The 15,653-nt window shown below is 36.1% G+C and overlaps 2 protein-coding genes across 2 annotated transcripts in view; both read left to right on the top strand.

Moving 5' to 3' along the window:
* The window catches only part of LOC131155185 (poly [ADP-ribose] polymerase 1), a 29,034-nt gene extending 18,154 nt beyond the window's left edge, over positions 1-10,880 (top strand). Inside the window, exons 15-20 of the mRNA XM_058108136.1 lie at positions 8,577-8,768; positions 8,933-9,041; positions 9,254-9,336; positions 9,468-9,605; positions 9,798-9,980; positions 10,533-10,880. Of these exons, the coding sequence (XP_057964119.1) occupies positions 8,577-8,768; positions 8,933-9,041; positions 9,254-9,336; positions 9,468-9,605; positions 9,798-9,980; positions 10,533-10,580 (753 nt within the window). The 3' untranslated portion in view covers positions 10,581-10,880. The remainder of the gene's footprint in view (positions 1-8,576; positions 8,769-8,932; positions 9,042-9,253; positions 9,337-9,467; positions 9,606-9,797; positions 9,981-10,532) is intronic.
* A 2,317-nt stretch (positions 10,881-13,197) lies between these two features.
* Positions 13,198-14,938, top strand: LOC131155555 (LOB domain-containing protein 16). Its single transcript, XM_058108776.1, has 2 exons — positions 13,198-13,510; positions 14,509-14,938. Exons 1-2 carry the CDS (start codon positions 13,223-13,225, stop codon positions 14,917-14,919), a joined length of 699 nt encoding a protein of 232 aa, XP_057964759.1. The 5' UTR covers positions 13,198-13,222; the 3' UTR covers positions 14,920-14,938.
* Positions 14,939-15,653: the final 715 nt, after the last annotated feature.

Here is a 15,653-nt window from a genome sequence, read left to right as displayed (position 1 = left end):
ATTTCACTCATTCGTTATCAATCCAATTCAGATATGTTGACTCAATAATCTGAGAAATTGAGAAAAGAATGCGATGTTTTTGAGCTATTCTTGAGATTTTAAATTTGCCTTGGAGAATTGAAATTTTTCTGGTGAGGTTCCAGATTTTAGAAAAAGTGGTTCTCACAGCTTCTCTTTGAAATTCTGCAATGTTATTTTGAGAATTTCTTAAAATAAATTTGAGTGTTTTTTCAAGAAATTCAATGTTTATGCGAGACATTGGAGTCCAAGCTCAGAAATCTTAGATACTCTATAGGTGTAAGAGTACGTTTGTTTCAAATGGTAAGGGTGTATAGGCTTGGGTAAGCTCATTAGAGCCCATGTCTGGTGCAACCAAAATATGAGATTGGACTGGCTAAGGGGATATAGCCAGTGTAACTGGGCTAGAGCCACCGTGTAACCAGGCTAAGCCATTTTGTGGGTATAAAAACTAAAAAGAAATTAGAAAGTTTCCCTCATGTCCTTGTACATGATGGGGTAGGATAATTATCGAATTTTCACTCCAGTCTAGTGCTTTCCATTCCAGTCCAATATTGTGATGCCTTGGCCTGCAAAACAAATACCCCATAAATCACAAGTATACCCAGTTTACCTAAAAGCATGAACTGTTAGGTTGTTAGCTGACAATGTATATCCAGCCTTGACATACACTCGTACTTCATCACAAATGACGAGGTAAATAAACAATGAATAAGACCTGTTAGGCGAATAGAAAACGTGCAACTTTGTATAATTAAACAAAGTATAGGTAAGTATGAGCTATAACCCCCTATTTGGTTGGTGGAATCAGGTCTTGAATGAAATCAAAATTCAGGAATGGAATCCTATTCTTGCGTTTGGTTTGTGAACGGTAGAATCATGATTCCAGTCTAAATGGATTGGAATCCATCTTCATTTCATGGAGTCAAACTCATTTTGTAATAAAAAAAATATTATAAAAACAACAGATAGTAATAATATTAATTATTGGTACTATTATAATAAAAATAATTACAACTAATAATATTTGCAAAAATATTTGTTATAATACAAAATAATGATAGAAAAAAATAATATTAATAAGAAAAGGCCGTAATAATAATAATTATTTTAAGGATAATAATTATTACAAAAATAATAGGTTCCTTGTTCATTTGGGGTCATTTTTGGATAAAGAAAGAACAAGAGTCAAAGGAAAAGCTTGCACAACCTTCAACAAAAGGGTACATATAATCGAAATTGGCATAGGTGGGTAGAGGATACCTAGGGGTGCGAGACAACTTTCCTTAAGGAACTCGGCAAAATAGCCCTGTAACTTTTGGAGAAAGGGGGCCTCCTCAATAACAAATGATAATATTTACAATAAAATAATAATTATTATAATATAATAATAACAAGGATAATAATTATATAAAAAGGAAAAATAATAATAATAACAATAAAAAATAATAATCACTAGTAACAATCACTTTTATAAAGATAATGATGATCAAACTAAAACGACGACAAATCATAATCCTAATTATTACTATTATAAAAAAGTAACAACTAATAATAATTACAATAAAAAGTAATATTTATTAATATAAAAATAGTAATAACAAGAAGAACAATAATAATAATAAAAGGTAAAAATAATAAATTTTTATTATTTTAATGATAATAATTTTATAAAAAATAAAAATATAATAAGAACAACCAATAAAAATTACAATAAAAATAATATTAATTATAGTAATAATAAAAATAAAAACAAGAACAATATTAATAACAAAGGAAAAAATAATAATAGTTATTATTATTTTAATGATATCAATTATTGTAAAATAATAATAACACTAATAATAGTCATTATTATAAAATAAAAATAATAATAATTGCAAAATTAAATAATTATGCATTGGGGATAATTATAAAAAAAGGCTAATTTTTTATTTCGTTATAGAAGCCATTAAAGAATACCGAACCAAATGTTGGAAAGAAATCGAAATTGACTTTCTTACAGTCATTCTATGTTACTAATCAAATGCAGTAATTGCATTCCAAAAGTAATTCCATTTTTGCCTTGATTCCATTCCTCAATTCTTTTCCTGCTTCAATTTTATTTCGAAACACGGAGGGTGGGGGGAGGGGGGTTTAAGATTTGAACCCAAAACCTCCTCAGGTGCTTGCAACCATGGCTATATACCATGTCGATTATCACTTCACCCAAAAGATCAAGTTTTTAGGTTGTGGTTCAAATATGAAACAGCAAATTGTAGAAAGAGCTTAAAGAGCCTGCAAAAGCACAATTGATGTCACTTGGTGTAGTAGGATCTCTTCTATTGAGGCTTTATTATTATTTGTTTGACTATGAAAATTTGTACAATTGCATAACTCAGAGAGAGAGAGAGAGAGAGAGAGAGAGAGAGAGAGAGAGAGGGAGCCTAGAAGGGACAAAAGAAACATCTTGTTGTTTCTTCAATAATTTTGATCTCTAGTGTTTTTGAACCTAGATGTTCTGACCACCTATCAGAGAAAAAAGAACAGTTGGATCTTGTATGATTCTCCAGAAATTCTTGTTTCCTTTCTGATCCTTGTCTTATCTTGTTTCTTGTCATTTCCATAACATTGATTTAGTGCATCTAGCACTTGCACTATTACTATTGTGATCAACCATTTGATTGCTTGCGCCTTGTAGGACGTGGTGTTTCACTGGCAGTTAAATTTGATAGCTTCGTTTTTGTGTGCATTGTCATGTTATTGGTTTAGAATTCATATTACCCTATTAGTTTTTGATGGAATTGTTTTGTAACCTGAAAAAAATATTTCTTAATGTGATTTTGAGTCTTCTTCAGCATTCATCCATTCCACTCCATTTTTTGCATTTTTCCAAGGCCACCAACTTTTTTCCTCATATTATACATGCTCAGGATTAGTAGATCAACAATTTAAGCAGTTCGATGGGTGCAAATCCTAACACTATTTGGTTGGTGCATTGTAGTTGAAGAATCTGTAGTGATCTTATGGATCCCCATATTCTGTTGGTTCAGTGATATGTATCCTCATCATCTTAGAATTCATATATGTACCAATAGCATGTCTCAAAACCTTAGACTGGTAGGTAGACTAGCGAACTCAAAAATAGTCAAATGTACAATAAGAATGTTCAACGAGGTTAGACACAAGGGGTACCAATTCAACTCTAGTCAACTCTAATCATTCTCTTCACCCGCATAGCCTGTCTCACCATGAAGATAGGGCAGATTAATTTGAGAGGGCTAAGGTAGATATTTGCACCGTGCGGATATAATTGAGAGGGTTAAGGCAGATATTTGCATCAATGATTGAAAATTAGATCCCAAACCTTCATAGATTGGATAGATGTGATGGAGAATTAATTTTTATTAAAATCATGTTGGGTGACAGGCTGGCAGAATGTTCCACAGAAACTCCAATTAGGTGGGCCTTTATTATCAATTGGGATGTTATGAGGCAGAGATTGGAGAAGTACTTCCCTTTTTCCTGCAGGAATGTGATATCTGGAAAGTTCTTGAACTATTAAGGAACTTCGATTACAAGTAGGTACATGCAATGATTTGAGGAGCTTATGCTTAGAAGTGACAGTATAGTGTTGAGAAGGAATGTCACAATGTCACTAGGTATGTTCATGGCCTTAAAAGAGGATATTTAGAGGGAGGTTAGGTTTTGTTGTCTGAAAATCTATAGAAGTGGCTTATTAGATGGTCCTTAACATAGAGTGCCTTGAAACCACTCCTCATACAACGCCAACTAATTTCCGCTTCAATTCAAACTCAAAAACTGTCTACAACATGGCTTTCACACAGTATTTATAGGAAAACCTTTACACATGGAATTTCACATACCCCTAAAATAACATAAATTACAAACAAACCCTACATTACACAAATATTACAAAAAACTCCCAAATACACATAATCCTATACTAATTACTACTAAACACACAATAAACTACTAACTAAACTTAACAATTCCTTGACCCAACTCTTCTTAATTATTCTCTAGTAAGGATCTTACCAAGGCCTTGCTTCTTGTCCTACATCAACTCTCCCCTAGTTAGAAAAAATTTAGCTTCGAATTTTGAAATATTGGAGGATCATAAGTGAGAAGCAAACTTGGCAGCATGATCCTTTTGGCAGCATCATAGACTTTGAATAGAGAGTTGGCATCAGTATATAAATAAAGAATGACAAACTCAATAATAGAAATGTTTGAAAGACTTCGGATGTCTACAAGCACATGCATTTCTGTGCTCGTAGTGTTTTCAGCTTGGGTAAATGTGGCTGATTCTTTGTGTTTGTTGATGGGTAGAGCAGGCTTCAAAATAATTTTCTTCCCATTATAGCGAAAGACATACGTTTCTCATGTCCTTAGTTACACCCAAATCATCCAACCAAAGAGAATGGAGTACATGGCCAATGTTCATGGATATGGTGTCACACCAAACATTATTAAAATAGTCACCCATTTGGATAGGAACTAAACATATTTCATAATCATGTAAGGTAGTGTTATCAGTCCAAGACATTGTATAAGGCTCTGGGTGAGGTTCTGGATGAAGCTGCAGACGAGTGACCCCAATGAGGGAAACTACATTCATTGGGCATCTTCCATCAATGATGATCTTGCAAAAATTTTCTCCACACTTGAGAAAGGTGGGAAAATGCTTGAAATAGTGCCCATGGTGTGATAAATGGCATTCCTTTGTCCAATAATTTGTCACCATATTGCTGGACTTACGTACACTGCAACTATGCATACCAAAGTTTGTAACAAACTAGCCCACAATTCTCAAACTAATCATTCAAAAACAATAAACTTGACTCCCAATTTTCAAGAAAGATCTTCAGTTCACTGTAAATCTTGGGTGTCTCGCTGAAATGAAACAAATTCACTTACAAAACTCTCAAATTGCAGCAATAAAATATGATTGTTGATGCTGGGAGTGACAATTTCTAGGGTTTTGTGCCAAATTATTGCGCTTGCTTGCAATATATTATGTCCGCCAATTAAAATATCAAGCTTAAAATCAAATTATCATGGAGATTTTCAAAATATCATGGCTGCAGGTAATTTCTCACGAGACAGGAAATTGCAGAAGACTTCCTCAAGCATATCTCTGGTGTGTGGGGCACATGAGTTTCTGGCAATGAGAGTCCGGCGATGAAACTTCAGGTGGGTACAGATCAGGGGGAAGGGAGAACAGTGGTGAAGGTGGTGTGATGTGAAAAACACTAGACACTAGGGATTCTCAAAGGCCGACAACTGGAGCATGTTTGGCCAGTGTGTGGGGTCACACGACTGGTTGAATGGTGATGCAATTTCGAGGGGATGGGTTTCGGAGGTTTCTGTTGCAAAGGAATGGGTGTTGTTGCAGGATGGTCGCTGGAAAGTGGTGTTTGGAGAATTGAGGACATGACTGAAATTTTGGAATTTGTTCAGAAACTGCTCTCTAGTGGGTTTTTTATTTTATTTTATTTTTTATTATAAATACTGAAGTTTCAGAGCAGAAATGATGAGATGAGAGACTAACATGGAGGGAGAGTTATTAATGGAGAGGATGGACGATGAAGGAAAAGAAGAAGGGAAGGTGAAGAGAGACAGAGAAGAAGAAAGAGGGCAGAAGGCTGCTGGGCAGCAGAGGATTAGGGATGGAACAGGATATCAGAACAAAGAAAAGAAAGAAGAAGAAGAGAGAGGAGAAGAGAAGAAAGCATAAATAGAGAGAGAATTGGGAGAGAAAATTAGAAGAAGAGAAAAAGAAGATGGGGAGAAGAACAGGGCAGAAGAGAAGAGAGAAGGGGAAGATAGCGGGGTTGAAATGGAAGAATGAAGATTGAAGTTGGGCTCTGATACCAAATGATGAGCGGCAGGATCAAGGTTCTGCAGCCATGGAAAAATTGGAAGAAATAGAAGAGGAAGGGGAAGGGAGGAGAGAGGAGATACAAGAGGGAAACTCATGTTCACTTCAATTCATATTCAACAACTGCCTACAACATGGCTTTCACACTATTCATAAGAAAGTCTCTACACATGGAATTACACATATACCCATAAAAAACAACATGAATTACAAAAAAACTTACATTACACAAATATTACAAACAACCCCCAAATAAACATAATCTTATACTAATGAATACTAAACACAATAAATTACTAACTAAACTCAACAATTCCTTGACCCAACTCTTCTTAATTATTCTCCAGCGAGGATCTTTTCAAGGTCTTGCTTCTTGTCCTACATCACTATGTTGTTCAACTTAGGCTTGTGGTATGTAGTAGGGAGAATTTCTTAAAATGGTACAAGGTGCTCCATCCTGTGGGTCCAATTAGCTTACCACTTTGCCTGAAAGCTTAGGCTGTTAGGATCAATCCTAATGACTTATTGTTGGTGAAGAGACCTTATAAGGCAATTGATATGGATATTTGCACATTGAATTTCCAGTCTAATGAAACAAATGGCCATTATATATATATATATATATATTTACATGGGGGGCGGGGGGAATAGACAGCTTTGTGAAACATTTCTTCCGTGTTTGCTGAAATGTTGGTGATTCCACAAGTAATATTGATCGACTTCATGTTAGTGAAGTTCTGAGGTTTTGGGACGCGAAAGGTACAACTTTTGGAATCGTGCTTGTCATGCTATTTTATGGACATTATGAATGTGGAGGCGTGCCAAGATTTTTAGGGACAAGGCAATGTCACTATATTTGTTACAAGATAGATTGATTTTCCTAGCTTCCCTTTGGTCAATTGCCTCGGGGATGTTTAGGGAAATTTGTTTTTCTGGCTTGCAAAGGGATTGGAAAGCTGCTCTTTTGTAACTGTTTTTCTAGTTTTCTTTAGGACTTACTGTTCTTCATTTCTTGTATTTTTTCCTGCTTTCTTTTATGAAGTTCATTTTTATTGAAAAAGGGGATGTCAGTATGTCATGAAAATTTGTTTTGGATAGGCCATTCCGGTGCACTTCATTTCTAATGTTATATCACTTTAAAATAGGTTTTTTTGTTATCCTCTACGTAACTACGTTTGGGAAGCTTCTATGATTGATGTCTACAATCACCCCTCCCCGCCCCCCCACGCCACTGCTGTCCTGTGGCGTGCACATGGAATTAATTTGTTCTTTATTCTCAATTTCGAGAAGCCCTTTGTTCCAGAAGATGATGCCTCATTCCTTAGTATATGATTCTCTCAGCTATGATATGTGTGAGAAGTACTAGACAGAGTTGAGATACGAGGCTGAACTGCTGAACATTGGTTTGTGCAAGATGTTATAGGACTTTCCAGATTCTCTCTCAAGGCTTGTGCATTAACTCATTGAAGCTTATGCCTGCCTCATCCGGGGTACAATGCCTCGCCTTGCGCTTTTTCCCTTTGCAAACACTGATTAGAGTCGATTCATAAGCTGGCTGATTTTATTTTAATTTGGGAAAATATTACTTCTTAAAGAATTTCAGTTATTTTGGGGTTATATTGTAAATATTGATTCTACTTTTAAATTCTCTTCTTATTTAAAAAAGGACTTCCCCCTTTTGCCCCTTGAGATTAAAAGGATGGGCTAGGGATGCAAATTTCTGTGATTATTTATTTTGGTGCTGCTCAAATTCTCTTGTGATTAAAAGGATGGGCTAGGGGTGAGACTTGGATCAAAGGTAAGGTTGCTTCCTTTTTGACCAGTTGGTCATGGGTTTGAGCCTAAGGAAACAGCCTCTCTGCGTAAAAGTAGGGGTAAGGTTGCGTATACTGTGACAACCCTCCCCCTATCTCACAAAGCAGGGAGCCTTGTGGGTCGGGGGCGTCCTTTATCATGTTAAGAACTAAATGGATGGGGTAGAGTTCATCTCATCTACATGCTTTCTATGTGATATAGGCACAAATGCATGGGATTCAACAATTTTTCTATAGCAGATAAATTGTACCCTGAAGCTTGATTGTGTCTGTCCCCACTGGAAACACTTGCTAAAGAGTGAAATGAAGCTCATTTGGTAACTGAATGAAATTGAAGCACATCCATTGGATAAATGAAACTACCTTAGATATCGGCCATGCTTTTGATTTATTCTTGTATCATTTGGTTGTTTTGGAGTACGGTGAAGGAATTCACAGGTGCTGAAAGATGTGGTTTATATTGAGATAGCTTGAAAATTACCTAAATCTTGCTAAACTCTGCACAAATTTTATTTTATTTTTATTATTTATTATTTATTTATTTCATTTTTTTTGGGGGTTGGGGGGAGGTTGGTTGCAATTTTTGGGGCTGGATGATGACATTTTAGGTAAATAAAATGTTCTTATATAAACTCCAGGATGGCAACTTTATTTTTAATTGTGCTTTCTAGTTTTTGTATAATTGGTAGGGAATTGGAGTAAGTAATATCTCTGAGTTAAGACATTATTATCTGAATAAATTGGTGATGTGCATTATTAAGCATGCAACCATTCATACAAAAGGCAAGTGCCTTAGTATTGCTTTTAGGTTTCTAGAATTAATATAGTTCTTCTATCTGTTTTATATGAAACTATGGCAGGTGAAAATGTTGGAAGCGCTCCAAGACATTGAAATAGCTTCCAGATTGGTTGGCTTTGATTTTGATAATGATGACTCACTTGATGACAAGTATAGGAAGCTTCGTTGTGATATTGCTCCACTTCCTCATGATAGTGAAGATTATCAATTGATTGAAAAATATCTTCGTTCCACTCATGCCCCTACACATAAGGTGAGTTTCTTGAAACATGAATATTTGACACAGCACTTCTTGGTGGGGTGATTCAATGAGTTTTAGTTTTGTGGTTATTTTATTTATTTTCTTGTTTCTGGGGAGGACTGGTGGTAGCATTTTCCTTTTTTTTAGCTAGTATATATCCTAAACAAAATCTACAGGATTGGGCCCTTGAACTAGAAGAAGTTTTTTCACTTGAAAGGGAAGGGGAAGTTGACAAGTTTGCCCCGTACCGCGAAAAACTGAAGAACAGAATGCTCCTTTGGCATGGTTAGTTGTAATGCTCATAAACAAGAGTTCTCTGCTGTGGTGCATATATATATATATGCATATATATATTTATTATCATTATTATTATTATTACTATTATTATTATTATTATTTTTTTTTTTTTACATTCTGGTTTGTGATAAGATATTGGATTAGGACATCATAAAGCAAATAAAGGTAGAAATATCACTAAGGAATGTGGTCCTCTGCAGGTTCTCGGCTGACAAATTTTGTGGGCATACTTAGCCAAGGACTGAGAATAGCTCCTCCCGAAGCTCCTGCAACTGGCTATATGGTTCTCTCTCTCTTATCTCTGTGCATGTTTGTGCCCATCTGTGTGCATGTTCACATGCACCTGGGTGTCCTTGTACTTGCTATGCACAAAATTTGATGACAACTAACAATTAAATATCTTTTGCTATATAGTTTGGCAAGGGTGTTTACTTTGCTGACTTGGTTAGTAAGAGTGCTCAATATTGCTATACCAGTCGGAGCAATCCTGTGGGCTTAATGCTTCTGAGTGAAGTTGCACTGGGAGAAATTCATGAGCTCAAGAATGCCACGGTAAGTTTTCTTATGCACTCATGGGTACAACTTGTTTCTGTGATCTTCTCCCATTAAGTGCATGTTAATTTAAATTGTATTTGATACGTGTGTATAAGGTGGAAAAGTTCAATTCAAAAGTATGCATCAATCTTTCCATGTATTTTTTTCCCCAGATTGAAGTTGACGCCTTTTCCCTTTCTTGAATTTTAGTACATGGAGAAACCTCCAGAAGGGAAGCACTCAACTAAAGGACTTGGCAAGACGAAGCCTCGGGAGTCAGATTATGTGAAGTGGAGGGATGACGTTGTTGTGCCTTGTGGAAAACCTGTCTCTTCAAATGTCAAGGCCTCTGAGCTGATGTATAATGAGTATATTGTCTATAATACAGCGCAAGTAAGTTTTACTTTGCCTTTTTATTTTTTTCCTTTATTTTTTCATCATTTTTTTGTTGTTGTGTAACACTAGATATTCTTGCTGTAGTCTGTTATACTTTTGCTGCAGTGCCATGATAGCTGTGTTTAGTTTTCATGTAGCCAACGTTAATACTTTTAAATGCATATTGGCTTCCTTCATGCATGATTTGTCACCTATTTATATTGAGTTCTATTTTTCATTTTTGGCATATGTATGCCACTCACTGAAAATCAAATTGGTTAACTGAAATTTCAGATATTTATATATTGGTGAAATAAGTTTCTTGTATGTTAGAAGAATAACAATAGTGGAATAGCTTTTAGTGTAGAAAATCATTTCCAGATTCTGCCGATCTTTGAATTGCTGCCAGTTCATACACATGGTGGTAGGCTTGTTTGTCTTAACTGATTAAAAATATGACATTGTTGGCCATTTGATTTCAATTAGCGCTATTCTGTAACTTGTGTTTTGGAAACAAGTGCTTGTTTATGTGGCCTGTAAACTAAGTTTGGTGGTTGATGTTTTTTACAGGTGAAGATGCAGTTCTTGCTGAAGGTTAGGTTTAGTCACAAGAGATGAAGCAGCAGAGGAAAATGCATGTTTTTTGTTTTTTGGTTTTTTGGGGTTTATTGTGCATATTTCTGTTGTTGCGTGAAGAACATGATTGAGACTTTTTGCGTTTGCGTCTTATGGGACGTTGCACGAATGCCATCTCTCGAGTTCGTGTGGCACTTGTTTCTGTTATCATGAGATCTCATTTTGGGGTTTGTTGGGGATCTTTAGTGTGCTTTTGGGTGCAAATGACATTTTGTAAAGTATTGGAAACAAGATGAAATCCTTTCGTTTTTGTGTGAAAATTTCAAATGGTGGTTATTGTCATATCTGTCATGTTTGTCATCAATTCGTCTCTTTCTTGCTGATCATTGTATAAATGTTATGCAACATAAAATTCTTTAATCAAGAAGATTTTTGTAGGCGGCTAGCACGTGTGCCATGTGCAGGGATGATGCTTTAGGAGCAGCAGTGAGTGCTGATATGTCATGGTTGGGTAGATGGGCTGGACTGATCTTAAGCGTCTCAGAAGAGTGAGGGTGTGGGTTGGAAGGATGCCAGCTGGAGTAATGACCTTAACATGAAAACTTGTCCTTTGTGCCAACGGCCATTGTCCTTTGTTCTCTGCTGACGAAACCAACTTCTTGTTGCAGCTGCCCTTTTGCCCCACTCCCTCCACCTTTAGTCTGGGGAGATTGCTTCTCACTCCCCTTGCAATCAGATCTTTCTCTTCCGGGAAAATTTCCAATTTGGACTGTTGAAGGGTAATTAAATCTACAGATCAGGATTTTTTTGTTTCCCTGACCCACAATTTGATGGATACAACGTACATAGTCTTAAGAAAATGATGAAATATGATTATTGTCGCCTACTCGGAATGATTTTTGAGGTTTATCTTGAGCAAAGGATTTAAGTAGTTCAAGGGTTTTGAATGGATTTTAAGTCATTTTCACACATCTAAATTGAAATATCAATTTAAAATGCGTCTACATTGCTTTGGATTTGAGATTTTGAATTCAAATTTATATTAATTTCAGAAAAATAGAGGATATAATTATATTTAAATTCACTTAAATCTAAATATAAGGTCAGAATGCATATTTACAAACACTAAAGAATTTTTGATTTTTATGAACATTCATTTATGGGACTTAAAAAATTCACTTAGTCACTTAAAATATCCTATAATATAGTATTATTATATGTTAATATGCGGTTGAGGGTTATTTTGGGAATCTGAATTTATAATTTTTAAATGTGGATGTCAGTTATATTTTGTGCCAATTCACCTAGCTTTATTTATAGGACTTAAATTTTGCGTTTAAACACACCGTAACTTAATATTAGTATGCACGAATAAAACAAAATACAATGAAATTAGCATTTATAAGTCTAATTAATTTGTGACTTTATTACTACGAAACTTTGATGTAGTTGACAAACGAATTCTTGGGCTCAACATGGGTTGTCCGACTAGCTACTTAACTGCCATGAGAGGATAGATAAAGAAAAAGCTCACTTCCCAAGCGCTTACGCATTCTACATATACTTGTTTGTTTATTTTATTTATTTGAAGTTTTATGGAAAATGAGAATTTTACAAGAGGGGGCACTCTCTCCCGAATCTCCTAAGATTGGAGTTTACCATCGTGCAAAATAACCAGGTCACGGGTTTAGTGATCCTAAGGTTACGGGTTCGATTTTTTCTTGAGAGTTTATCCCTGTAAATTATCAGGGGCACGTTAATGGGCGGAGGGCTTTCACCTCTTCGGATTCGGTGCCGCACCATAGTGTTAAAAGTGACGCGATGATGGTTGAAGTTCCTAGATTATAAAAATAATAATAAAATTTTGTATATATTGGAAATATAAACAAAACAAAAATAACAAAAAAAAGCAAAAGAAGAGAAGTTTCCTTTCTTGCTTGCCAATGGCAATGCCAATGCCAGGCTTGCAAGTCAAAGGGGCACAAGGACTTTTACAACTTGATAATTTAAACGCTAAGAATTACCCTTCCCAAACCCTGTTTTGACTTTCTCTTACCTTCGTACTCCCACCACCATTTGAATTCATTCATAATCAAATTAGATGATAATAATAATAAAAAAAAAAAAAAAAAAAAAAGTCCAAAGTAGGGAGAGAGCCGTCACCACCGCCAGGTGGCAGTAACCCAGCGCCACCACCCAACAGATGGCAGCACTTCCCAGGTGCGGCGTTCGGCGGATAAAAAATAAACAACAAAACACAAAGGAAAATACAATAAACAAATCAAAGATCAAATCCCCTCTATATATATATATATATATATATATATATATATATAAAATTAATAATAATTATAATGTCTTTACTGATCCTAATATTATAAAAAAAAAAAAAAAAAGTCATAGAACTACAACTCGTGCAGGGCATTAGAAAACCGTAGCCATGTTGCATAATCCATTAAATAATGTTCCCTTTAAACCCTACACCCAGACCCTCCATGCCCCCTCCTCCTCCCTCCTTATTAACACCCCTCCCCCCCCTCTCTCCTCTGTGTCACCATTTTTTGAGTGTGCTCGTGTGCCCTTCAATTAATTAAGCACAAAAAAAAACTAAAGATAGAATAATTACTCTCTCCTTTTCTCTCTCTTTGCCTTTGCCTTTGCGTTTGCGTGTGTTCTTCTCTTCCATGGCCGCCGCAAGTGGCAGCGGGTCGCCGTGCGGTGCATGCAAGTTTCTCCGGCGCAAGTGCGTGTCGGACTGCATATTCGCGCCGTATTTCTGCTCGGAGCAGGGGCCGGCGCGGTTCGCTGCGATCCACAAGGTGTTCGGGGCCAGCAATGTGTCGAAGCTGCTGCTGCACGTGCCGGTGCCGGACCGGTGCGAGGCGGTGGTGACGATTGCGTACGAGGCGCAGGCCAGGATCCGGGACCCCGTCTACGGCTGCGTCGCCCATATCTTCGCCTTACAGCAGCAGGTCATCCATTCCCCCCTCGCCGCTCATCTTGATTACTTGTTTGTTTTGTTGTTCTTACTTAATTAATTCGAGCGTTGGGTTTCTGTACGCGTCTCCTGCTGCCATTTGCAATATTTGTTCATTAATGTGCTTGAAATTCATGCTCTGGATCAGAGCATTTAGCATGACATGCATGTTGGCTAGCTCACCAATTTTCACCGCCCGCCAAGAATGCTAAGTATGGTATCTGTGAGGGAATGATTTGTGAAGGAATGCTAAATATGTTATGCGTCTTATCTTTGATGTGAGTGAGTTGTCAGGGTTGAGGTGGGGGTTTTGTCCCATTCATTGGGTGGATTATGTTGAGGGTGTAGGGTTTTAAATTCCAAGGCAAAGAAGAGCAGGAAGAAGCTTTTTTATTCATCATATACATCAAGTGATTCTTTAATTAAGAATTTGAAATTGTATTCTTTACCTTCAAATCTAAACTCAAAATTCATTTTTGTAAACACAATATCATGCACTCGTCATTTTAAATTTTTGAAGATGGTTTAGTGATTTTAATTTGAGATTTTTTCTTCTAAATACCAAAGGAGTAGAAAAAAATATCAATTCTCTCTCCTGAAACTCGATACTACTGTATGGATGAAAATATTGTCAACAAATTTTTTCTCCCATCAATTTAGATAAAGTTTCTTACAATTTATTTACTGTGTTTTTATAATGAAAGCGGGTCATGTGCATAAAAATATATATTTTTTCTTGTAATTCACGTGGCATGTTTTTATCAAAATAATTTTTAATTATTATAAAACTTAACCTCATTTCTTTCAATTTTATTTTTTTTTGGTTGAAAAAGTTAAAAATAATTTTTTATTGTTTAAATTTTATAACTACTAAAAATGAAAAACAAAGTAACATCTGCACTTATGATATATGTAAATATATATATATATATTTTAAAAAATTATGTTTATATATATATATATATATATATTTTAAAAAATTATGTTTGACAGGTAGCATGCTTGCAAGCACAGTTGATGCAAGTGAAGGCTCATCTGGCTCGCAACCTCATGGAGTCACGGAGCTTGGAGAATCAATGGGCAGTCGGGAATGTGAACGGAGCAGCAGCGCCGGTGACGGCGCTTCCACTGACTTTTTCAGCGACTAACAATTACGTGAACTCCGTTGTCTCTCCGGCGAGCTCCATTGAATCCATTGATTGTGATCAAAGTACTACTTATAATAATAATAACAATGGAGTGGGAATACTGCAAGAGATTCATCATCAGGTACTGGAGAGAGATGGCGATAATCATCATCATCATCTGATTAATGCCTGCCATCTCCCCAGTGCTAAGAAGAGACCGCCCCACACTGACTTGGGGGAGCTTCAAGCACTGGCACTTAGGATGATGAGGAATTAATTAATTAATACATTTATTTATGTTTTGTACGAGTATATTATTGATATATGATGACCGTCTATCTACAAATTATATGTATATACCTTATGGGGGGGCTTGGTATAATTTGGTAAGCCTCAATGAGGCATTATCCGTTCTACTATAATCAACAAGTAATATTTAATTAATTTCAACAACTTAGCCATGATCTCTCTCTCTCTCTCTCTCTCTCTCTCTCTCTCTCTCTCTCTCTCTCTCTCTCTCTGTGAATATGGAATATTACTTCATTTTTTTATGAAGATGCATAATTAATTGAATACAGACAAAGAGAAAAGTAAAGCTGAACACCAAGAAAGAAACTCGGAAGGACAATAGTGAGCCAAATGAGATTGTTTTGTAGAGAAATAATACAGCAAATTAAGGGGATGTGTAAAGACCCAAAGAATTATAGTAATTAATAATAAAAGGAAGGAGGAAAAAAAAAGATTTTTCGAAAGGGAATCAGCAGGGTCTCGTCGACAAGTATAGAGTGTTCGTCAACGAGCAGTCTTCTTGGGATCGCCGACAAGGAGACATGTCTTGTTGACGAGAACTTATCGAGAGGGGTTTAACAGCTTGAAGTTCGTCAACGAGGGTTACGAGTTCGTCGACGAACTCCCTTCATGAACTTGTCGATTCATGAACTCGTCGACGAGCGAGGTGACGTGTCTTGTCGACGAATCCGCATTTTATAAATACACTAATCTCGGGATTTC

The sequence above is a fragment of the Malania oleifera genome, chromosome 5 (assembly GCF_029873635.1).
Source record: "Malania oleifera isolate guangnan ecotype guangnan chromosome 5, ASM2987363v1, whole genome shotgun sequence".
Taxonomy (NCBI): domain Eukaryota; kingdom Viridiplantae; phylum Streptophyta; class Magnoliopsida; order Santalales; family Ximeniaceae; genus Malania; species Malania oleifera.
The sequence above is the reverse complement of the archived record's forward strand: the minus strand, read 5'-3'. Positions and strand labels throughout refer to the sequence as shown.